The sequence below is a fragment of the Olea europaea genome, chromosome 12, assembly GCF_002742605.1.
Source record: "Olea europaea var. sylvestris chromosome 12, O_europaea_v1, whole genome shotgun sequence".
In the NCBI taxonomy this organism is placed as follows: Eukaryota; Viridiplantae; Streptophyta; class Magnoliopsida; order Lamiales; family Oleaceae; genus Olea; species Olea europaea.
Genome location: NC_036248.1, coordinates 2,803,340 through 2,826,697, shown reverse-complemented (window position 1 = coordinate 2,826,697; position 23,358 = coordinate 2,803,340). Strand labels below are relative to the sequence as shown.

Genomic DNA, 23,358 nt, shown 5'->3' with positions numbered 1-23,358 from the left:
CATAAGTGTATGGTGATGATAAATGACAAGTGGGTTAATTATAGGGTAATAAGTGGCCCCAAATTCTAGATTTACAAAGGAAGTCTCTCATTTTCCAAACAATAGAACCTAATCCCCCTACCTTTCATTATTAGCAAAATGTATCCCAAATTTAAATTTGTATTCAACCTACATATTCAAATATTGTAGATTGTAAAATAAATCCCAATAAAATAATTTAATCATTTAGTCAATTGAAGTCCTAACAAGATAATCCACTTCATTCAAACTCGACTTGAATTTCGACTACTAATAATCACTTCATGTATACACAACATTTAGCACTTCATGCTTGCATTCATTAGCTACCTCTAGCTTTAATTACTACAAAGGTGGTGCCCCCTTTTTCTTGTGGCCAAAAATAATATTGAAAGTTAAATCGTTATCCTAAAAGAAATTTAAACGAGCATAAAATTTCGGAGTATTACACCTCTTCTTTTGAGGCAGCTGATAGATGATGCAGATGGTTTTGAAGTCCTCGGATGACAGCTCACACGGAGGAAGAGCACCTACAAAGGAAATGCAAATATTAGGCACGATTCGAACCGAAGAGAAATATAAAGAAAATCAACTACTATACTCACTAAGTTGAATACTTCGTCAGGACCGTAAAAGGCGCCAGGGGGTCCCCCTTCATCGTGTCCCACCACCTTGCGGCTCAGCACCACGAGTTCTTCCATTCTTTGATGGAGCTCGACAGATCGAGCACGAATGGAGTGTGAAAACCCTATGAAGTAAGGTAGTACCACCCCGGGTCTTATCCCCCTGGCAGTTATCTTAGATATGTAAAGGCTCTGGAAGACGGAGAGAGGCATCTCCACCCCTAATGACGCCTCTTTCCACAACATCCAGGAGCCCATCATTTGGCTCCAGGATTTCGGATTGAGTTGCGTCGGGGCTAGCCCATAGGATCTAAGCACCATCCTAAAGAACGGGTGAATTGGCAGCCTAAATCCGGTCCTAAAGATTGCCTCGCTAATGGCCACACAACCCGACCTAGGGTAACAGGCCCTCTCTTTGGGCCCGGGGAGGATCAAATCTATGCTATCAGGGATCCTATACTCCGTCCTAAGTCTCCCCAAGTCGGCCTCTCTTAATTTAGATGGTTAGTCCGATGCCCCCAATGCACAGAAGTATCTGCTGGGCTATCCGGTCGCTTCCATATATTTTCCCCTATTATCGCCACCACAATGGGCTCGTCCATCCTCACTAGTTCTAATCCCCTCCTAGAACCAGAACTCCCTTCAGAAGCCATTTTTCAGAAGTTAAAAATCCTAAAAGGTACCGAAACTTACGAGTTTGAAGGTTTTCCTAGCCAGGAATGGTGTAAGGTCGCCGGATGCTAGTGTTTCTCGCCGGAAGTTCAAGTTTCTTGCCAGAATTGCTTAGAAAACGACGGAAATCGCAAATGACTTGAGAGCAAAGTATAGTGTTTGTTTCGCAAGGATAGAAAGCTTGAGAAAAGCTCAGAATCCACCTTTTATAGAAAGACCAATCTGATCTCCACCGTCGAATTCAAATGCGATCAATCTAAGCCGTTCGTCGCATCTTCAATCTGGGCCATTGAAATGAAACGCCAGATTTGACCTACGCCCAAGATTTCGTTGTGACTTTCACGCTCGCTTAAAATGCGTCACCTCGGTCACTATCAGCCGTCAATAATAAGTAGCCGCAGCAGCCTTTTAGGAGAATGGGCATGGCACCTAACTGTCACATTGGAAATACGCGACAGTTGTCAAATCATTTGACGTTTGAATCGCCTCGGATCGAGCTCCTCACTCAACTTTACAAAGTTTAGACGCACCTGACGTGAAGTCCCCTGTGGGTCATCGCCTCGAACGCTGCGTTCCCTCCCAAACTTTACAAAGTTTTAGCCATCTCCCAACGCGTCGGCCCCTGTGGGTCAGCGCACCGGTGGCAGATGAGCTCCTCACTCAACTTTACAAAGTTTAGATGCACTCGACGCGAAGTCCCCTGTGGGTCATCGCCTCGGACGCTGCGTTACCTTTCAAGCTTTACAAAGTTTTAACCATCTCCCAATGCATCGGCCCCTGTGGGTCAGTGCACCGGTGGCAAATGAGCTCCTCATTCAACTTTACAAAATTTAGACGCACCTGATGCGAAGTCCCCTGTGGGTCATCGCCTCGGACGCTGCGTTCCCTCCAAGCTTTACAAAGTTTTAACCATCTCCCAACGCGTCGGCCCCTGTGGGTCAACGCACCGATAACAGATGAGCTCCTCACTCAATTTTGCGAAGCTTAAGCACCCCTAACGCGAGTCCTGTGTGGGTCATAGTCTCGATCGTCGCATTGACCTTATTTCCTACTAATCGTCCAGTCTTGCAGCTCTTCGACCTCACATCGGTTATTATTTCCCTTCCGTAGTGACGAAGCTTTGGCGCCTGCCTAAGATCATGGCTTCGGTTACTGCAGCAGATCGACCCACGAGTAGTGGTCCCCAGTACCGAGGCATCCTCGTCCGGTCAGGAAAGCAAGTCCACTCATGATATAAATATTCATACCTGGACTTAGGGGACCACTATTACGCCCCTATCGGAACCACCTCGGAACGCTCACCACCATACATTCTGACCCGATAGACACCCGTCCGAAGTGTTTCCGAAGTGATATTACCAATGTCAACAACCTAGTAGCACACTGCGAGGTATAGGCGATCCTGCTGAACTGACTGAAGCTCCTCGCCTCGAGGCGGAGGCCAAGTGGACCCCTGTCAGAAGATCCGCCGTCAATTTCAGAAAGAGATTTGTGCCAAGATCCTCTCTGCACCTAAGGTTTAAATTGATTTGACGTCTCCATGATGCTAGTTGATGTGACTTATCAACTTTATGTCAATTCAACTCAGGAGAAACAAGCTGCCCGCCCACTCTACAGACGCGGCTGATTGACGCCTATGAGCGGACGCCTCATACCATCAGATGTATACACGTGTCCCACATCCAACGGTTCATCCCACCTATAAATACCCAAGATTTGGCAAGAGGCAAAGGTAATGAAACTCTTACTACATAGCACTCCATAGCAAGTTTATATATTTTCTCCTCCCCTTTATTATTATTATTTTGCACAACCCCTGGGTACTGTTTCGACCACCTAAACCTGATTTGACCGTCGGAGTGTATACGACCGCCGCCACCCCCGCTGGTCCCGGCCGTGTGCGTCTGACCGTGCGTTGATTGTGCACAGGGAGGAATACGTGGAGTAGCTATCGGTTGGCCACGTGAAAAGTCCAATTTTCAAGGTCAACAGATTTTATTCCTTATTCTATCACACTATTCATACGGTTGACATTCCAATGCAAGGATGCATACATATGACCGATCTCCTTAAAATCGGTCTTAGCACTCGGGTAGCGTAACACACTACAATAGATGATAAGGAATAATAGTTGGTTACAAAAATGATTATACTACTATCGTAATGTGACGGGTCATCTGGCGTTAGTGTAAGCTAAACTCATTCTGTTGCTGTGTTTAGCATTAGTTAAGCACTGATATATATATATATATATATATAGACACACACACACACTTGCACGTTGTGCATATTTATAATGAATAAATGGTGGAACTTCATAGTGATTAAAATAAAGACTTACATGTATATATTATAATGAATGAATAGTTGAACTTCATAGTTATTAAAATAAAGACTTAACGTGGAAAATGCGTGTAAACGTGGAAGGAAAGCAATGGCAGAGTATTAAAAAACGGCAGTCCACACACAAATACATAAATACAATGGTCAATATTGTTGTTGTTGCTGTCTTATGCCTATTATCTACTTCTCTTATTTCTCCTTCTAAAGGTGGGCTTGACTTTGACTAGTTGCAAGAATTTCAATATCCCAATTTTGATATTTAAAAATTTGTTTTTTAATTCTTATTTATTTCAAGCTGGACATGATGATTCAAATAAATTATAGTAAAAGATAAACACAGTCGAATTAACAGCAAAAACACGATATATTTCATAATATATTACATGAGTCTCATCCTACGGGATTCGAACAAATAATTTACGTCAGTAGATATTTTGTGCTAATTATTAGTAGGACAAAAAATATATATTTATATTCGATATTGTCTAATTCAACCTACTAATGCAATTTGACATGGCATGGCACATATTTTTTTCAAGTCATAATAAATTTAATATATTTATTTGGGTTACCAAACATCATATTCGATAAAAAAATAAAAAAATAAATAAAATAAAATAAAATTCGTTCTTTATCTTTTCGTGTCATGTTTATTTTTCATTTACCTCTTTGTCGTATAGTTTGTTTTTTTGAGATAGTATCTATTTTCTAAATATAAAACTTGTCAAAATATATTTCATGATTTCGACATATCTCTTTATTTTATTCACTTCAATAAAAACCTCCATTACTTTTCTTGCGAGTCCAATTGCTATAAATAAATGTCCCAAAGCCATTAGTTTATCACTTTTCCTACATCTTCCTTCTTACCTTCCTACAAGTTGTGAGTCTGGTTCTTGAATACATATTTTTATTCATTTTTGTGCTGAAAAACATTGCACATATAAACACGGGAAAACTTGACCAGATTAAAAGCATTTTCTGAAGAACATCTTTTTGAAACTTCATATGGAATTCAACAGCCTGCTAAATACTTCATTGGATCTCAATGCCACACCTTTAAGATTTCAAGATGAGGTGAGTAATTGTTTGATTTTTTTCTCCATGTTTGGAATTGAATCTATGAGCTTTAGAGTGTTATGTATCATCAAATTCTTCGATTCATTATACAATAAGAAAAGATTACAAATTCATGGCTCCTAGAGATCATCTCAAGATGATTTTGGAAGGTCCAAGGTTGACTTAAACCGGTAGAAACAATTTGAAAAAATAATACCATTTTTTCGAGCTTATACATGCTTCTAAGCAACACTCGGAAGTCTTTGAGCCCGAGGAATTTTATCCGAAATCCTTAGTAACGAGGGTTTTAAACGGTTCGATATTCTTCTTGAACCATCGAGTCTTTCACCTATCGTCATTCCTTATTTACACTTTTATTACTGTAAAATCATTTGATCTACATACATTGCAGCCAATACAACATATTTTCTTGATCCGTATTGAATATTTTCTTTTCATGATTTTAATCAGAGAAGTGCTTTGGTAGATGAACTGAACCGAGTTAGTGCTGAAAACAAGAGGCTCACAGAAATGTTAGCAGTAGTGAGTGAAAATTACAAAGATCTGCATAACAAATTAATGGAGAATAAAATCAAGAATCCAGTAATGGATAATACTGCAGCATCAAGAAAAAGGAAAACTGAAATCAATGGCTCAGCTTCTGAGAGCAGCTCTAGCGATGAAGAATCATGCAAGAAACTAAGGGAAGAACACATCAAAGCAAAGATTTCTCGGGTTTTCATACGGACACAAGCGTCCGATACAAGCCTTGTAAGTCCACACTCATTATGTTGAATCACCTCCTCTAAAATCTTGGGCTATTAAAGAGAAAATAAACTTTTGAATCGTGTTCTCTTGATGAATATTGTATATTAAAAAATTGCAGATAGTTAAGGACGGATATCAATGGAAGAAATATGGACAGAAGGTGACTAGGGACAATCCTTGTCCAAGAGCTTATTTCAAGTGCTCTTTTGCTCCTACTTGTCCAATCAAAAAGAAGGTAAGCCACAATAAAACCTCAGTTAACTATCAGTTGTTTGCATTATAGAAGGATGTCAATTAACTGCGACGAAATAATTTCACAGAATTCAACTGATTGTGTAGATATAGGAATTCGTGTTATGGAATGATTTTATGCGATCGGTTCTATGTACTGGACTCTAATTAGAAACTATGTATCATATGGCATTTGTATCATGAACATTTTTTTGGCGAAAAATGTATAGGTGCTGATTGGAGATTGATGTTCATTTTGGAAAAAATGGAGTTTTATTCTTTGATTTTTATTAGGAAAAGAAAAACCTTACAATCATTTCTTAAGTTCAAAATACCCATAGAGAACATCTCATCTCTCTTCAAGACATCTTGAGGCCAAAACTTGAAGACACATTTGAATATTTATTTTCATTAAGGACATGTTTGGTACCTTATACTAACATACAATATAATTGACATGTTTTTAGCTATAATATTGTCTCATATATTCTAGCCGAGTCGAATATTGCGTACCAAATATGCATCAAAATATGTGCAAGTAGACTGGGAGCTTGGCTCTAAGAAAATTTTAACTTCTTTAGCATTCTAAACTGTTGAGACTCGAACCCGGATTGTGCTCCCATATTTTTCAGATTTTAAAACGCATTTTCAAAACACGCTTTTATAATTGGCAACTCACTGGTTGATGACACCTGGCGTATTTTCTACCGTTGGATGAGCATTTGTAGGCCAAAACTTGAAGACACATTTGAATATTTATTTTCATTAAGGACATGTTTGGTACCTTATACTAACATACAATATAATTGACATGTTTTTAGCTATAATATTGTCTCATACATTCTAGCCGAGTCGAATATTGCGTACCAAATATGCATCAAAATATGTGCAAGTAGACTGGTAGCTTGGCTCTAAGAAAATTTTAACTTCTTTAGCATTCTAAACTGTTGAGACTCGAACCCGGATTGTGCTCCCATATTTTTCAGATTTTAAAACGCATTTTCAAAACACGCTTTTATAATTGGCAACTCACTGGTTGATGACACTTGGCGTATTTTCTACCGTTGGATGAGCATTTGGCTCTGATGATATAAAAGGCAACTTGGACGATCCGTTTGGCAGAGAGACTTTTCATTCTTGTAGCTTTTCCTACGAAGGTGTTCGAGAGAGTTCCATTTTTCTCTCTGTAGCTAGGGTTTCTAATTTCCCTCATTTTGTTGAACATCGCATTCGAAAACTATGATTTTGATGTTTTAGCCATAGAATACTAGTATTTTCTGAAATGAAAATTTTATAAGAACGAGAGGGTTCTCATGTGTTGAGATCTGAGAAAGTGGTTTGTTGATTCTTGAGTGATTTGAGGCATATCTGTTGATTTCTTGAAGAGATAAATCCCTTCCTTTGTGTATTCTTGTATTGACTGAACATTATAACATTTATTGCTAATTTTTAAGGCATTTAATTCAACCGAGAAATATTCAGTCTTGATTGGATGCTCAATGGGAGATTAGATGTTTGGAAGAACGCTGAACTTCTGGAGCTTCGACCAAAAAAATTTTGTTGTGTTCATTTTATTTTTTTGCAAGTTTAATTTCTATTTTATTATTGATCAACTGTATCTTGCAATTAATTGTGTGGGTTTGGTCCCTTTTCATAAACCTCCTTTCATTATTTTTTGCAGGTTCAAAGAAGTTCAGAGGATCAATCCATTCTAGTTGCAACTTATGAAGGGGAGCACAATCATTCACAAGTGTCCAAGCTTGAGATGACTTCGAGCTCGAACCATTATGTGACACTTAGCTCGGTCCCTTGCTCGACCAGACCGTCCATTACCCTTGATCTAACCCGACAAAAGACCAGCAGCAAAGTTAATAGACCAGAATTCCAGCAGTTTTTGGTAGAACAAATGGCTTCTGCGTTGACTAAAGATCCCAACTTCAAATCAGCACTTGCAGCTGCCATTTCTGGAAAATTTCTTCAATAGACTGAAATGTAGATGGTCAAATGAAGAGTGCCTTTTTTGTCATTTGACTATTTGAAAGCATGAACTGAACCAATTGATGCAAATTCATGCTGACAAAAAGAACCAAAGAGTTGTAAACAAGTTTGTATTAGTCTTCTTTAACTAGAAATAACCCAATTTGGAGCAAGCTCTGACCTTGGGTTTATTAAGCTCGATCTGGTCCATCTAAGCTCACAAATCATGGAATGGACAATGCTAGACAGATAACGACTCTAAGGCCCTTTTTCATTTAGATAAAAACCATTTTATTGGGTAGATTTTCGTAATATTTGATAGAATGTGTGGTTAAAAAGTTGTGGATCCTATAAAATATGTTATTTTAATTAATTGTTACTTCGACGTAAATTTTAATCTAATTTTTCAGTTGAATTCAACATGTTCTTCAACAAACGCACAAATTATCCTAGAAAGTATAGATGTAGAGAAAAATAAAAGAAATAGATATTGATTCCACATTGAACAGTCTGAAGAATATTTTTTGCAGTAATTGCAGACCTCAAATATCATTTTCCTCAGGCAAATTCTCTTTATATAATGTACACAGAAAATAAATACAATATTCATAACAATTTGTACATAAAATTCATGCCAGCCATCACGCGATGGCGATCCAAGTGTAGGAAACTATCCTTCCACATCATACCATTGCGAGTACAAACCGTCTGACAAATACTAAGTCGATAAACTCAAGTCATCGATAGCTCTAGCTAACTCGTATTCAGCAATGTCTTCGGGTTGTTTCCCTTCAATCTTCACCTTTAGGCCATCGTCCCTCTCCCTTACACCACCTTCAGCTATACATTCCTGATATCTATAACAATTAATGAGATGGTCATTTGTGATTCCAGCTGCTTGCATAAACGAGTAAACGACTGTAGGCCCGACTCCGCGAAATCCTCTTTTCACCAAATCTTTGCTTATGGTATCAGCTTTCGATGTCTTGATTGGAACCTGTCGCGGGTAGCGAAAATTACCTGTTACGGGCTTGAAGTTCACAAAACCCCAAATGTATTTTTCGAAAGACCCAAGCTCATTTATTATCTGCATCAGGAGAAAGCACAGAAATATGAGACTATCCTGTTTGAGCCCCATTCTTTTGGAAAAAATACATTTTGAAACAGTGTTTTAACATCATTTCAACCACACATTTTTCAATAAAATAATATTACATGCAAATCCAAAATTTTTCCTTATTTTTTAACCACACATTTCCCATTAATACACTATTCAAAAATGCATTCTTATAAAAAGAATGAGGCTCAAACAAGGGCATGTGACTGATTAACTGCATCAGGCGCTCAGCTTAAAATTTTCACACTGCCATCTTTTACTAATAAACACAATTCTGCCGCACATTAAATGCCCACTTAAACACACCAATGCATAACCGATTATTTGAACATACATTTCTCTCTCTCTCCCTTTTTTTTTACCCTTTGAAGTGGAAGATACATATAAATGGTCAACTAATTAGACAATTCATTTTATAAGCTGTATAATTTCCAATATATTTGGAACATGATAAATACTCGTCTCATCTTATCACGTATACATGCTGATTAAAAATATAGCAGAAAAGTAAATTAATATTTGAGTACTCGATCATACTTCAAACGCGAAAAAATCAAAGCCATAGGGATTCATAATATATAGAAACTAATATTATCATCACCATATTTTCCACTCTAACTAATATCTTCAATCCTTTTGCTGCTTCTTTAAGGATGAAAAGGCAACACTCACCATCCCCTTAAATATTAATAAATCATAGACGTGAAAAGAAAAACTGTAATTTTGCAATTTGTAAAATTTAAAAAAACAAAAAATTCAGGTTATACCCTAGAAATTTGACGTGCATTTTCAATAATTGATCGAAGCTTTAGTTCTGACAGAAGACTGCTTGCAGGACTTCCTGGTGATGCTATCTTCTTCTCATTCAATTTTGAAACTACAACTGGATCGAAGTCCGCAAAGGCTTCTCTGCATTCGTTTATGTACACATTGAACCAGTAACATGAAAGCTCATGAAAAATAATAATCACTAAATTGCTGAATCCATTATTGTCAAAATCATCACAGAAACAACTAAAAATACCTAAATATATGCCTTTTATTAAGAATGGCAGGCCAAGTTAGTTCAGCCAAAGCAGTAGAAAAGCACAGCAATTCAAAAAGTTTCCTGTACATTGTCAAAAACAGAGAAATGAGCAACACGAAAGCTATCAAACAAAGTTGCTTTAATAGTGGAGGCTGCAAATAAGAAAGCGGACACAGCGCAAGAAGTACATACTTATCATCGTGGACTGGAACTCCCCACTCCTCATCATGAAAAGCAGCATAAGTTTGATCTTTTGAAAAAGGAAATTATCAGCACAACGAAATCAACAGAAAATGTAATTGAACTTTTAGCAAAATTACACTCCAGCAAGAGACTCAACATCATTGCAGTGAAAACACACCTCAGCCAACGTCTGCCAAATTATTTACAACAGGCAGCATCTACTTTGTAATATTAATGAAGCCTCAAGTATGAGAATGACACTATGGCCCCGTTTGGTACACATTAATGTAAAAATGAGAATGAAAAATATAGTTGTTACAGGCCCCACACAAGAAATAAAAAGTCAAATATGGTGGCTTGATGTGATGAATAACGATCATATTTTTCATTTTAATGGGCAAATAATGAGAAACAAACGGAGGCTATATATCAAGGGAGAGGAGGCAAGGGGATTGAGAAAAAAAGAAAGAATTTTGCAATGAAATGGTGAAGCATTACCTAAAGCTGCTCCCTAGCAAACCCCCATCTAACCCCAAAAATATTAAAGAGGAGAAGGTTTCCCCTTGGCATAAAGAAATAATTCCTGTTAAGAAAATTCAGAGGAAAAGACAATGCACCATAAATAAGTTATTCTCAAAGCGTTTGAAAATGTGCTATTGGTGTAGAGGGGAATTGACTATAGAAGTCCAAGTTACCATGGGATACAAGCCAAGGCTCCTGGAACAACAGCCATTTTGCACAGGAAGCAACCACAGAAAGTATCGCCGGACAGAATAGGGAGTAACAAAATTTATGTTTGTTGCTGCCTTGCTTTCTGATAAAAACAGTGAGGATACTACTAAGCATCACTTGCTTCATTGTGACACTGTACACAAAGGACCGATAGAACAATTTGAACCTAGAATTATAGCCCGTTATGTAACTTTTTGCCTTCTTATCAATGTAACATGGGTGGGGTGGGGTGCGGGGGGGGGGGGTTCCAAACACAGCACAATGAATTTGTTTATTATCTTCTACTCTTTTGAGAGGACAAGATATGCTGAAGCCACCAGGGATATTTTAGCATTGCGTGTTTCGAGTTGTCGACAAATAAATTCATTCAGCTTTCCAATTGTTATGAAGCCAATCCTATGAGACTCTAGTGTTACATCACAATCCTTGAGCATATAGTTATGACAAAGAGACAAAAGGGAGGAGAAAGTGAACAATAAAAGATTTGTCGACATTATCATTGACAAGGAAGAGGTAAAAATAAATATCAGATTGACTTAAGTTAGATAGAGTACGGTCCTCTGCTGCAAAGACTAAAAAGAAAACCATGATGAGGATAATCATTCCTATCAAATTGAGCTTGACAGAACAGAGATAGAATGAGACTATATTGAACATGGCTATTTTAAACATTGAATGGCCATTGATGCAGGAAACCAACGCCCATAGGGGAAATTAGATGTTGAACAAACGAGGTTTCTAAAGTATAGGTCATACTTGACTGACATTACAAGGGAATCTGTTAGGGCAAACGAATTTCAATTGATGCCCCAAGTCTTTTGCAGTTGATTGGATGGGCCCACTACCCCTAAAAATTTCAAATCCATTCCAAACATTAATGGATTTTGGATCTAATTGTGAAAAATTTCAAATCCATCTAAAATTATTGTCTTTTCAAATTATTCTAACTAAAACGGATGCACGTACACTTCTACTAGGACGGCGTGTCCGTGTTCGACACGTAGGATCACTCCATGAGTTGGGTCCGATAAGACAAATGCCATCCTATTTTATATAATCTTTAAATTTCTAACGCTCAGGGATACTTTAGGGATCCTATATTAAAAAGTATAAAAAATAAAGGTACAATATATTAATTTTAAATTTTAAGGAATTTAAGTCCACATATTTGTGTCATACATTTTCGAAAAATCATGTGTCGGCATGTTGTGTCATGTTGTGTCCACGTCACGTATCTGCAGCAATGCAAACTAATGCATGAATCTAATGATACCTATCCCTACATTTTCATCGATCATTATTGGATCTCTCTCACACACACATGCGTGTGCATGCGCATGCGGGGGGCTATTCAATTCATTACCAGTGTCCGTTTATATATAACTGTTCAATTTTCTTACTCTCTGTTACACATGTTTTAGCAACAATGTTGTGCATAAAAATTCTGTTTTCTTAATAAATTTCTTTAAATACAGAATAACCATAGGCATTCCATACTTTCTAATTCAAAAATAAAAATTGATGAAATTTTTGATACAGTATTTTGGTTCACAGGTAAATCTATGTTGGTTATCAATCTCATATATTTGATTTCGAATACGATTTCTTCCTGCTACCAGGTTTGGCTGGGCAAATTGGGCAGCTTGTTCTGTTTTATATAAACCGTAACATCTGTTTTTCTTTGTCCTTTTCTGGGTAACAGTGAGACCGAAGGTATTGCGGTTTCGTTTCTTTGTAGGCTAGAATTTAATGTTTCCCTCTTGAAGAGAGAGGGGGAGAGGTCTAAATTCCATGGATTCAAAATCTTTTCTCTAAATCCACTCACCCAACCAATAAATGTTGAAGCATTAGAATTTCAAAAAAAAAAAAGAAGATTTGAATATGTTCTTTATAATCCATTCTTAAATCCAAATCAATAGAATGGATTTACGAATACATATGTGATTCTCTAAAAGTATTCCCAATGGGGAATTATCGATGCAATCTCAGAAATTAAGAAATGCATAATGTTTGTCAAAAACACATAATATAAAAAAAATAAAAATAAAAAATCATCAAATGGGGCATTCATTTTCAAATATTCACCATAAAGAACCTAACTTTCTAGGCATGACCAGTTCCAAATTCCAATAGTCAAAGCAATGAAACATTATAACAATTTTTTCCATAATCGTGACTGATTAGCCAACATCTTATTTGAACAAGTAGATCATCTAACATGAATATTACAGTTCATATTATACGCTTAAAACCTGAGATAAAATAGCTATTATAATTAGCTCGGAAAATCAAAGAAGCGTGTAAGAAGCAACTTACCAGTATTAGGAGTCACCCAAGCACACCTCTTCTTGGCCACTGAACCTTCCATCACTGTACCCTCACTCTCAACCCCAAAAATTTTCTCAACTTTCTCACTTTTCGGGCTGCATTGCTGCTTCCTTCTAATTGGTGCAGTCGGGGTAATGCTCTGCCGGCTAAACCTCCCAGTGGAAGCCCGGCTGTGCGAAGAATCCGAGGAAGCATCAGAAGAACACGAAGCGTTCAGCGACAAATTTGGCTGCCGAGTCCCCAAAACGGAGGCTGCACTTTTATTTTTCCTCTTAAAACCCATGACTGGAGACGATTGCTCAGTTTCGGTAGCTGCTGGAGACATTTTCCCCTCGGGCTCGTCACTTTCTTGTGGTTTCACAACTTTCTCGAACTTGGGTTTTGAAATGGGCTTTCCCAAATCCATGGATCTAGCTTTATTTCCGGCTGGCCCGAGCACCGGCCTCGTTTCCGACTCAGTGAAATTCACCGATCTCACTCGTGGTGGTCCAGACATGAAATTAAACTAGTAAAAAATTAGGGTTTTTAGAAAAACTAGCGGATAAGTGAAAATTAAAGCGCACAACAGGTTCCAGTAATTATTCAGCTTTCAAGAAGGATGGTAATGAGGGTACATTGTGATATAGAGGGGGTGAGAACAGTTAGTAAAACCTATAGTTAGAGATTAAAATTGTGAGCGAATTCTTGTACTCTACCAGTCCCAGGAGTAGGCTAGCTGGTTGGAAAAAGTAGGCGGTGCTGATGGCGGAGCACGGCGTGTGGAATCTGAGGAAAAGGAACTACGACACCGAAATTGAGGATAATTTCTAGAGAGAGGAAGAGGAAGATGGCGGAGGAGAGAGAAGAGCAACAAACCACTGGCAAGTTGCCACATAAAGGACTAATTAGCTTTTATTGATTTTTGCAGAAGAATAATTAATCAAGGTTTACGATTTCTTTATCTGGTTTTATCTTTTATGGACACATACAACGTTGGATATTTATAATAAAATGATGGGGAAATTACAGCAGGTCTCTAATCTTTTCTAAATGTGCAAATAAGTCCTAAACATTTAAATTTTCTTAATGTCATTTCAAAACTTCGTATGAATGTGATTGAAGGAATTTTTGGACGATTGCAGTTTAAAATTCTGTTAGTTTCTCCAAGGACAAAAAGGTTTATTGACATTTTCTAACTTTGATTAAAATTTTATTAACCAAAAAAAAAAAAAGGAAAAGAATTTTTTAAAAAAGATTGACATCTTCTTCAGGGTGTTAAATAGGACGCGTTAAGTTGCTTTAATCGATTCGACTCAGTTCGCTCAAGAAAAATACAACTTGCTGAAACTATTTTACATTTGACCAAAATTTCATCTCTCTCAATTTGACGAGCTGGCTCGCACATGAGCCAACGAGCTTAGATGGTTCGTATGACCAAATAGCTGCTTGGCTTGCTCCAAGTGCAAACAACTCGTCCCACTTTATTATATATTTTCTCCAACTCCAACCACTCCCCAACTCATGTGCTCATGACGAACGACCACCACTTCATATGTAATCATGTTTCTTCTTGTCATGTGCACAATCTCCACCTCCCCCCACCCAATCTGTCATCGTGAAATCTCCCCATCATGGCGATGGCAAGTTGGGTTTGGAAATATGACGTCTTTCAATTTTTATTATATCTATTAATTCCTTTTTGTTTAGCCTTTGTTTGAGCTAAATTTTTTTACCAACCCCTTAGTTTATGTTTTTCTTTTCGTAAATTTCAGTCAATGGGAGAGACAATTTTGCCATTCTAAAAAGTGGGCTCGTTCAATTCACGTACTTGACTGATGGATTCTATCCAATCTTTGTGTCATAAGTTTTCAAACATTTGGGATTGGGATTGGGATGGCAATGCCAAAAATAAAAAGTTTAGTACCCATTTGTACTTTTTAAAAAAGGTCAGAGACCCCGCTGCAAATGTTTCTTAATGAAAAAGATGTATTACCAATCTCTCTCTTTCGTACTCGGATATCAAAGTTCAAACGTCTTTTTTATTGGTATTAAGCACCTCATTATTTTACCTTTAGGCATAAATGGTCCCTACTCATGGTGGCACCTCATTCTTCTACTTTCAAGCATCATTTTTCTTACTCTGGATGATCGGTACATGGGATGGAGGGTGTAGATGAAGATGAAGATTTTTTTATTCTTCTTTCTATTTATTTATTGAGCTTATAAGTAATTATGTCTTTTTTTACATAAGTCTTGACATGAATGTTAGTGCTACATCTATGTTCAAATTGAAATATTAGGAAGTCAGTCTCATTTCTATGAAACATCGATCATTACAATTACAATACCAGTTTCTAAACTTTTTAGTAATTTGTATCAACTTTATTGTACTGTCATTGTTTATGACATATAGTATAAAAATTGTTTAATATGACGTTATTCTTTACCACAGAATTATGCTATATCAAATTAATCTCTATTTAAGAGTAAAAAGATGACAAACAAGTAGCCCTGTTTGGCAGGGATTAAAATCAAATTTTTTTTTATTGATTTTGATAAAAATTAATAAAATGCTTGGTTGAAAATTGTGGATCGCATAAAATGTGCAATTAAAATTAATTTTATATTTTAACTTTGATTTAAATCTAGATTGAAATCTATACCAAACAATGGCTTATTACAACAACTTGAAAAGCAACGAGTTAAAGATACAAAAGTTTGACAAAAAATATTTCGGTATAACATTATCCCACGTTAATAGAATATTTGTCTAAAATCTATTATTATAGACAAGATATGCTAATTATTTGAAGATTAAAGATATGAATAGAGCGAAAAAAAAAAATAATGAACATAAGTCTCGAATGAGCAACATTTGAGGATTTTAATTGAAAATAAAAAATAATTACCTAATATTTAACTAGTTTGATTAACGTCCAAATTGATATTCTAAGTTCATAATCAAAATGGATTGACCTAAAACTTCACTTTCAAAAGTTGAGGGCTCGAAATTATACCACATGAAAGTCGGTCCGGCCAATTACCCTAAAAAAATTATTCGTCCATTACAAACCTAATTTTTGGGGTTTTGGGTCTCCTTTGAACCAATGCTCGAGAGTGCAAATCAGTGCTGGAAGAGAGTGAGAAAATACACAAAAAATGGTGAGACTAACGGCTGATTTAATTTGGAAAAGTCCTCACTTTTTCAACGCCATTCGTGAACGTGAATTGGATCTCCGAGGTACCCTTTTACTGAACCCTATTATCCTCCATCTCTCTCTCTATATAAAGAAATTCGTTTTGTATACGTGCAACCCCACTATTTGATGTGAATGTTTTTTTTGTTGTTGTTGTTGTAAAATAGGTAATAAAATTGCAGTGATAGAGAATGTGGGTGCTACTGAGGTCAGTTTCTAATTTTCTTTGGATAGATTTCATTTACGATTATTTCTTTTCTTTTCTTTTTTCGTGATTTGGAAAGGTAAAGTTCATTTTTGTATACGTGTTTTCTGAAGCTTGTTTTCCTTCTATACTTTTTTCACCTAATACTTGTTGAATTATTTATGAATTACAGGATCAATTTGACACCATTGATTTATCTGACAACGAAATTGTTAAGCTTGAAAACTTTCCCTACCTAAATCGACTAGGGACATTGCTATTAAACAACAATAGGATTACCCGTATCAATCCCAACCTAGGAGGTGAGAATTTAATCACCCTATATATTGCCATTTTCATAATGAGTATTAGTTAACAGTTTTTTGTTTTTTTTGTTTTAATTATTGCAGAGTTTTTGCCGAACATTTACAACACTAAATTATGCCTTATTGGTTCTTTTCATATATTATACATATATAAACTTAACAGGTGTTCAATGGAATTAGCAGGCAACACAAAATTTGTTTTTTACCCTTTAATTATCAGTCAACCCCATCAAATTTCTTGTTTTAGCTGTAAATTGGAAGTTTCTTTACCTATTTGTTTGATGATTCTTTCGTTCTTCTTTTAGTTTTTGCCTCTATACAATGTGAATAGTGCAATATTCAGCTATCCTACATTTGTGTACTGGGTTTAATGGACAATTTTATGTCCATAAGAACTTAAAAAGTGTAAATTGTAATAACAATGAAAGGGTGATGATATTAATTTGCTCATTTTTGAAGTTTAATGATTAACTTGCAAGACAATAAATAAAATGGAGACTAATAGAATGATTTTTCATGGGGGCAGGATCCAAAATCTGCATAATTCATAGTATTTACTTGATTGTTTGGAACATTTTTTGCATTGTTATTTGATTATAAAAATAATTTTTAAAATGAGCTTGTTTGAGCCCTAATTTTGGTGTACAATACATTTTGGAATAGTAGATTCATGGGGAATGTATGGTTTAAAAATAAGAAAATGTTTTTGTTTTACAATTAATTATTAAGTTAACAAATTCACTGTTAGTACCATAATACACAAATTTTGAATGCATAAATACAATTTTTTTTACTTCAGGGGACCTACTTAATGAAGTTCGTCTCAGGCCCCCCAAAATCACAGGACGGGCACTGACCACACATGTAGATCTTGCATAAAAAACATAATACGTGGGGAGTACACTGGATTTGCACTGTAATATGGCACTTTTCTAATCTATCTGTTATATAATTCTTGTTGCAACTAATGGGCCCCACGCCCTCAAGAAGATAATAAACCCCTGTTGAATGTGTATTGGACTCTGAAGTTGTATGAGAACTCGCATGTCTTTGATAATGTTGTACTTAATTAATAAACAGAGATATTGGCACTAGATAGACCCTTAATCACCTGTTTGATATTTGTTAATTGTCCCATACTCAACCCATGATCATATTAATACTGAAAATTTTTGTTATTTTAAAAATTTGTTTGATATTACAATAATATTTTAAGAACTTGTATATCTTACAATAATGTTAAAAATTCTTGATCCATGGGTAATTGTGATGCGTGCACTTTCCTGTTTGTGATAAATTTCTGTTGTTTCATATCAAGTAGAATTTTAGCTTGCCACTAACCTATTTTTACTTCACAGCATTAGTGTACTTTCGTGTTCGTTGACTACTACTATATTTATTGGATGATCGCCTTTCAACTAATTAAAATATGATTGTTCTACTCTACTGAATTCTATTTTTATATGATGATAGGAGCGAATGGAAGCCAATAATTTATTTGCATCAAAAGAGGCCGAAGAAGAAGCTAAAAAAGAATCAGTGAAGACATTTGTACCTGGTGAGCTTCCAAGCAGTGAAGAGTTACCAAAGGAGGAGCAAACGCCCAAACCGGTTGCTCCCACACCTGAGCAAATTATAGCTATTAAGGTACATTCTAGTTTTTCTTTGTTTTAATTCTTCTCCCCTTGCAATCTGAGTGCTTCTTTGATAAAATTCTATAAAACTTTGCTAAAATTTGATCAATTTTTCAATTGGTCAAACTTTAATTTTAACCTCGCATTTCATGAAACCCACTACTTTATCAACTTTTCAATCACACGTGTCATCAGCTTATATCAAAATCTGTTAAAAACTTTTACCGAAAGTTTTGTCAAATAACTCCTGAAAAAATTAATGATCAGCCACTGCCAATAATAATTTTTGAGAAGATTTGAGTAATGAAAATTGGGAGAAAAGTAGAGAAGGTTCAGTTGCTCTTGTTTGTCGAAGGGAGGACAATGAGATGAGAAAAAAGTTTTAAGAAATGGAATATGAAACTCAACTGAATTTAAAAAAAAAAAAAAAAAATAATAGTGTGTGTATTCTTCCTTTCTTGCCTCAATGCATGCAGCACATTTTTAACTTTCTGATAATAACTCTGCAGAATCCTGAAAAAATTAATGATCAGCCACTGCCAATAATAACTTTTGAGAAGATTTGAGTAATGAAAATTGGGAGAAAAGGAGAGAAGGTTCAGTTGCTATTGTTTGTCGAAGGGAGGACAATGAGATGAGAAAAAAGTTTAAGAAATGGAATATGAAACTCAACTGAAAAAATAAAAAAAAATAAAAAAAATTCAACTGAATAAGATAAAAAGGTTCGTTACCTTCCATGTGATTCTAGAAAGTGAAATCTACTCTCATCTCTCACAAAAACTGTCAATAATCTAATTTTTTTCTTCTGTTTTGTATCGTGCTTATATCTTTATTTGAATTGCAATAGTGTGTGCATTCTTCCTTTCTTGCCTCAATGCATGTAGCACATTTTTAACTTTCTGATAATAACTCTGCAGGCTGCCATCGTGAATTCTCAGACTCTTGAAGAGGTGGCCAGGCTTGAAGAGGTAATCTCATTTGTCAATGCCACTGAATAATTAATAAATTTCAGCTTAAATTTATTTTTCCTTTGCTGCTTTACCGTGAGTTGTCTATTTACTCATTTCTAGGCTTTTGTTCTTATTTCAAGCTTCTGCTCAGACCAGATTGATTCCATTATTTATTTGAATTTCTGTAGGCACTAAGGTCAGGCCTGCTTCCGGCTGATCTAAATATTGATGGTGATACCATGGCTAAAAATGGAAGTGTCCAAGATGACACAATGATTACTGATGCTGAAAAGGAAGCAAATGACGAACCAAGCGACAAAGAACCCAAACAGAAAGATGATGGTCCTGCAGAAATGGAACAGGTAGTAGTGAGTCTCGATGCTTGCAGTTTCTCGTGACCTTTGCTTGTATACAAGATAGTGCCAATCAATAACCATGTTTATAAGTGGTGATTTTGTTAAAGGAATCATAAATAAGTGCCACCATATGTACAACGATTTACAGATAATACAGCATGAGAAAACAATACGTGAATTTAGATGTTTTTATTGATGCTCTAGCTTGTCCTTTTGGCCTACTTATTCATCATCATTATATATTTCCCGGAAAGTAGTGGTCTTATATTTTTACTGCTTGGGACGGGTGTAAATTCAATAACCAGAGCCCCGTGGTTGCCCTGGCCTCAAAACATGATACCAGAGCAAATAAATTGTTGAATTGCATTGTACCAGTTTCTGTACTCGGTTCTTGAGTCCTTGAGTTAATGAGTTATTGCTCTCTTCAACTCCCAGTTCTTTCTCTTCTTGCTTCTTCCGAAGGAAGCTAACGTCCATGTTATACTCTACTTGATAGATTGCCAGTCTACCTTGTCCGCTAGCTCGTTTATGGTCCTAATAGTTTTTCTTGTACGCTTCTTTAATTCATTTCAGGAATAGCGTGGAGCGTGTCAATGTGCAACGATTATAAAAAATGCACTGTGGATTGAGGTTGATAATGCTAGATCATCACTCCCTTTTTTTTGCAGAAATTCGCATGTGGTATTTCTGGTGTAACATTAAATTTGATTCATACGAAGTTTTGTTCACTGAAATTGGTGGATGGCTACAGAGAGGGTCAAAACTATTGCTTGTTAGAACTTATGTTGTTTGGAGGAGAAAATATTCAAGCAAAATTGTGTATCGACTTGGTGGGTGGCTACCAACCCAAATCCGTTAGTATGGACCATTTTCTTACACGACCCTAATTCTACAGGATCCAATCTATGGAGCAATTTTTTAGTGCATATTGTTCTCCATCCTTCCTCATATGATAGAAAGTGATTTTACGATTCTCCAAATTTGAGGTAATTACATTACATTTATGACCAGAAGAGTCGTTTGTAAGTAGTGTTTGATTGATAACGTTTAATCAATACTCGATTATTAGAGAGGTTAGTTTTTGTCCACACGGTTTTTCTATGCCTTGACTATCGACCATTTCACTAGCTTTTGTTAAAATGGCCATTTAAATTATGCTTTTGAATAATGTTTATTTTGAAATATTTACCGAATTATTTCTGACTATTAGAAAAAGCTTGAACTTTTTTGCAGTTATAAATAAATATAAAACAGAATAGTACTCAAATTATTCGTTAAATTTTTTGCGCTTGACGAAAGTGTCTAACTGTAAGTCGTAATACTGACTAGAAAAATAAAATTAATTTTATAATGTTAACACTTAGCTCTCGTTTGGTCCTCATTACATCTTATCAAATTAAATTAAAATTTTTAATCACACAATTTTCAATAGAATAATATTATACATAAATTGAAAATTTTTCATTTTTTTACAAACATCTATTTTTCAAATATGACTACTCTCTCATTATAATCAAAATTAATGGGGGCCAAATGGGAGCTTAATAAGACAGCTTCAAAAAATATAAAATAATAATAATAATAATAATAAAGAAAAAACAAACCCTTAATAATAAGACCAAAGCGTAAGTCAAGTCACTTGGCTAATAGTCTTGTTTTACTTTCGTCTATTTTTCAAAAAGCATTTACAACAACAATCTTAAGTGACATTGATGTAGGATTAAATATAATTAATTAAATGAATTAATTAGCCTATCTTTTGATTCAACATAGGGAAAATTTCATAACTAAGAAATTAATTATGGCACATTTCAAAAACAAGAAAACGAGTTTCGAATTTCTAAAATCAGATTTTTATTAAAAATTATTTATAATTTAATTAGTTAATTAATTATTTTATTAATTAAATATATTTAGGTCACATATCTATACAATTTGGTCACAAATTAACAATACAATTAGTTATTTATTATTTTTTGGTACAAATCAAATTTTTATGTCACAAATTTTTTTACGATCACAATTCAAAAATTTTGTAAGTCATAGTTTGTTTATTGGTCACAAATCCAAAAATAATTAGTCATGGATTAATTTTTAGTCACGACTTATCATATTATTGGTCACAACTTATTTTTCGATTACAAACAAATTTTATAGGTCACATTATTTTTCGATCACGAATAAAAATTTTTATAGGTCACAGATTAATTTTTCGGTCACAACTCAATAAATTATAAGTCACAAACACAAATTTTATAAGTCACATATTATTTTTCGATCACGAATCAAAAATTTTATTGGTCACAAATTAATTTTTGGGTAACAACTTAATAAATTATAAGTCATAAATACAAATTTTATAGGTCACATATTATATTTCGATCACGAATAAAAATTTTTATAGGTTACAGTTTATTCATCGATCACAAATCAAAAAATTAATTAGTCACGGATTAATTTCTAGTCACAACTTATCAATTTATTAGTCACAACTTATTTTTCGATCACAAATTAAAAATTTTATAGGTCACATAAAATTTATAAAATTTTTTATAGGTCACAAATTATTCATTAGTCACAAAATCAAAACTTTTATTGGTCACAACTCATATATTCATTTCAAATTATTAGATTAATTGGTCATAATTAATTTTTAGTCACAACTTATCAATTTATTGGTCACAACTTTTTTTCAACCAAAAATAAAAAATTTCATAAGTCACATATTATTTTTGGGTCACGAGTAAATTTTTTTATAGATCACAGATTATTTATTGGTCACGAAATCAACTTTTATTGGTCACAGCTCATTTATTCATTGTAAATTATCAAATTAATTGGTCACGGTTAATTTCATCGGTCACAAACCAATTCACTACCGCACACTACCCTAACCCCATCCCACCACCACCACGCCGCCGCGCCTTACCGAACCCCAATCCACTACAACCACCACCTCTGCTGTCAATACACACCACACCTTACATCACCGCCACACCATCACCCTCTGCGCCATCGCCACCACCTACAGAATCACTGCCTCCCCGTGACATCAGCAGCTGCCTATCTGAAAATGTCACCACAACCATCACACAATACCACTGTCAGTTTCCATTACAACGCACTACCATAAAATAAATAATTTGTGACCACCACCACTACCGTGACCACCACCTCACTAGTCTCCAGTATCACCACACCAACACCACCGCTGCCAAAACCACTACCATCTCACGATAACAACATTGTCATCTCCATTTCAAACAAACCACCACTACTTTACCCACCACCCCCACCTTTCATCACCACAACCACCATTTTCAACAAAACCACACTGCAACCACCAAATCCTACAAAATCGCTACCACCACAACGACTATCACATCAAACATCACCCCCACGGCGACACAACCCAAACACCAACAACAAAATAGATCCAAAAGTACCACCACGACAACCACCATCGCATCACCACCAGCAACACTACCTTACCATGACAGAAACCTACCCCAAATTCACTGAACTAGATCCAAAATAGGAGACCATCACCTTACCACCACCCCCGATCCACTAACTCAGGTGTCGATTACGAAGAGAGGAGTTCATTCACCAATCGTAGATTTTGCTTCGCAACTATTGCTTCTACGTTGCTAG

General features: G+C 35.6%; 3 protein-coding genes across 4 annotated transcripts; 2 read left to right on the top strand and 1 right to left on the bottom strand.

Moving 5' to 3' along the window:
• The first annotated feature begins 4,514 nt into the window (after nucleotides 1-4,514).
• On the top strand, nucleotides 4,515-7,992 carry LOC111405193 (probable WRKY transcription factor 40). Its single transcript, XM_023033969.1, has 4 exons — nucleotides 4,515-4,733; nucleotides 5,187-5,486; nucleotides 5,602-5,718; nucleotides 7,396-7,992. Exons 1-4 carry the CDS (start codon nucleotides 4,665-4,667, stop codon nucleotides 7,696-7,698), a joined length of 789 nt encoding a protein of 262 aa, XP_022889737.1. The 5' UTR covers nucleotides 4,515-4,664; the 3' UTR covers nucleotides 7,699-7,992.
• A 248-nt stretch (nucleotides 7,993-8,240) lies between these two features.
• LOC111405192 (probable GMP synthase [glutamine-hydrolyzing]) lies at nucleotides 8,241-14,032 on the bottom strand. 2 transcript variants are annotated; one of them, XM_023033967.1, is made up of 6 exons: nucleotides 13,774-14,030; nucleotides 13,067-13,583; nucleotides 10,028-10,085; nucleotides 9,833-9,916; nucleotides 9,576-9,717; nucleotides 8,241-8,778 (listed from the first exon to the last, which is right to left on the bottom strand). In XM_023033967.1, exons 2-6 carry the CDS (start codon nucleotides 13,572-13,574, stop codon nucleotides 8,410-8,412), a joined length of 1,161 nt encoding a protein of 386 aa, XP_022889735.1. In that variant the 5' UTR covers nucleotides 13,575-13,583; nucleotides 13,774-14,030; the 3' UTR covers nucleotides 8,241-8,409. The 2 variants fall into 2 exon arrangements, with proteins under 2 accessions (XP_022889735.1, XP_022889736.1); XM_023033968.1 differs by having other exon boundaries at nucleotides 8,241-8,688; nucleotides 13,067-14,032.
• Nucleotides 14,033-16,103: 2,071 nt separating this feature from the next.
• Nucleotides 16,104-20,774, top strand: LOC111406438 (U2 small nuclear ribonucleoprotein A'). The gene is made up of 9 exons (XM_023035863.1): nucleotides 16,104-16,298; nucleotides 16,422-16,462; nucleotides 16,632-16,761; nucleotides 16,849-16,947; nucleotides 17,564-17,628; nucleotides 18,238-18,411; nucleotides 19,316-19,366; nucleotides 19,537-19,710; nucleotides 20,278-20,774. The coding sequence occupies exons 1-9, from the start codon at nucleotides 16,217-16,219 to the stop codon at nucleotides 20,281-20,283; spliced, it is 822 nt and encodes a 273-aa protein (XP_022891631.1). The 5' UTR covers nucleotides 16,104-16,216; the 3' UTR covers nucleotides 20,284-20,774.
• Nucleotides 20,775-23,358: the final 2,584 nt, after the last annotated feature.

Bases quoted from the DNA above. Each gene is read 5' to 3' on its own strand.
- LOC111405193 (XM_023033969.1), top strand. From the start codon at position 4,665: ATGGAATTCAACAGCCTGCTAAATACTTCATTGGATCTCAATGCCACA. The intron at 4,734-5,186 runs GTGAGTAATTGT...GATTTTAATCAG, and splicing joins CTTTAAGATTTCAAGATGAG to AGAAGTGCTTTGGTAGATGA. The intron at 5,487-5,601 runs GTAAGTCCACAC...AAAAAATTGCAG, and splicing joins AAGCGTCCGATACAAGCCTT to ATAGTTAAGGACGGATATCA.
- LOC111405192 (XM_023033967.1), bottom strand. From the start codon at position 13,574: ATGTCTGGACCACCACGAGTGAGATCGGTGAATTTCACTGAGTCGGAA. The intron at 10,086-13,066 runs GTAAGTTGCTTC...CTTTTTCAAAAG, and splicing joins TTGGGTGACTCCTAATACTG to ATCAAACTTATGCTGCTTTT. The intron at 9,917-10,027 runs GTATGTACTTCT...GACAATGTACAG, and splicing joins GTTCCAGTCCACGATGATAA to GAAACTTTTTGAATTGCTGT.
- LOC111406438 (XM_023035863.1), top strand. From the start codon at position 16,217: ATGGTGAGACTAACGGCTGATTTAATTTGGAAAAGTCCTCACTTTTTC. The intron at 16,463-16,631 runs GTCAGTTTCTAA...TATGAATTACAG, and splicing joins AGAATGTGGGTGCTACTGAG to GATCAATTTGACACCATTGA. The intron at 18,412-19,315 runs GTACATTCTAGT...ATAACTCTGCAG, and splicing joins AGCAAATTATAGCTATTAAG to GCTGCCATCGTGAATTCTCA.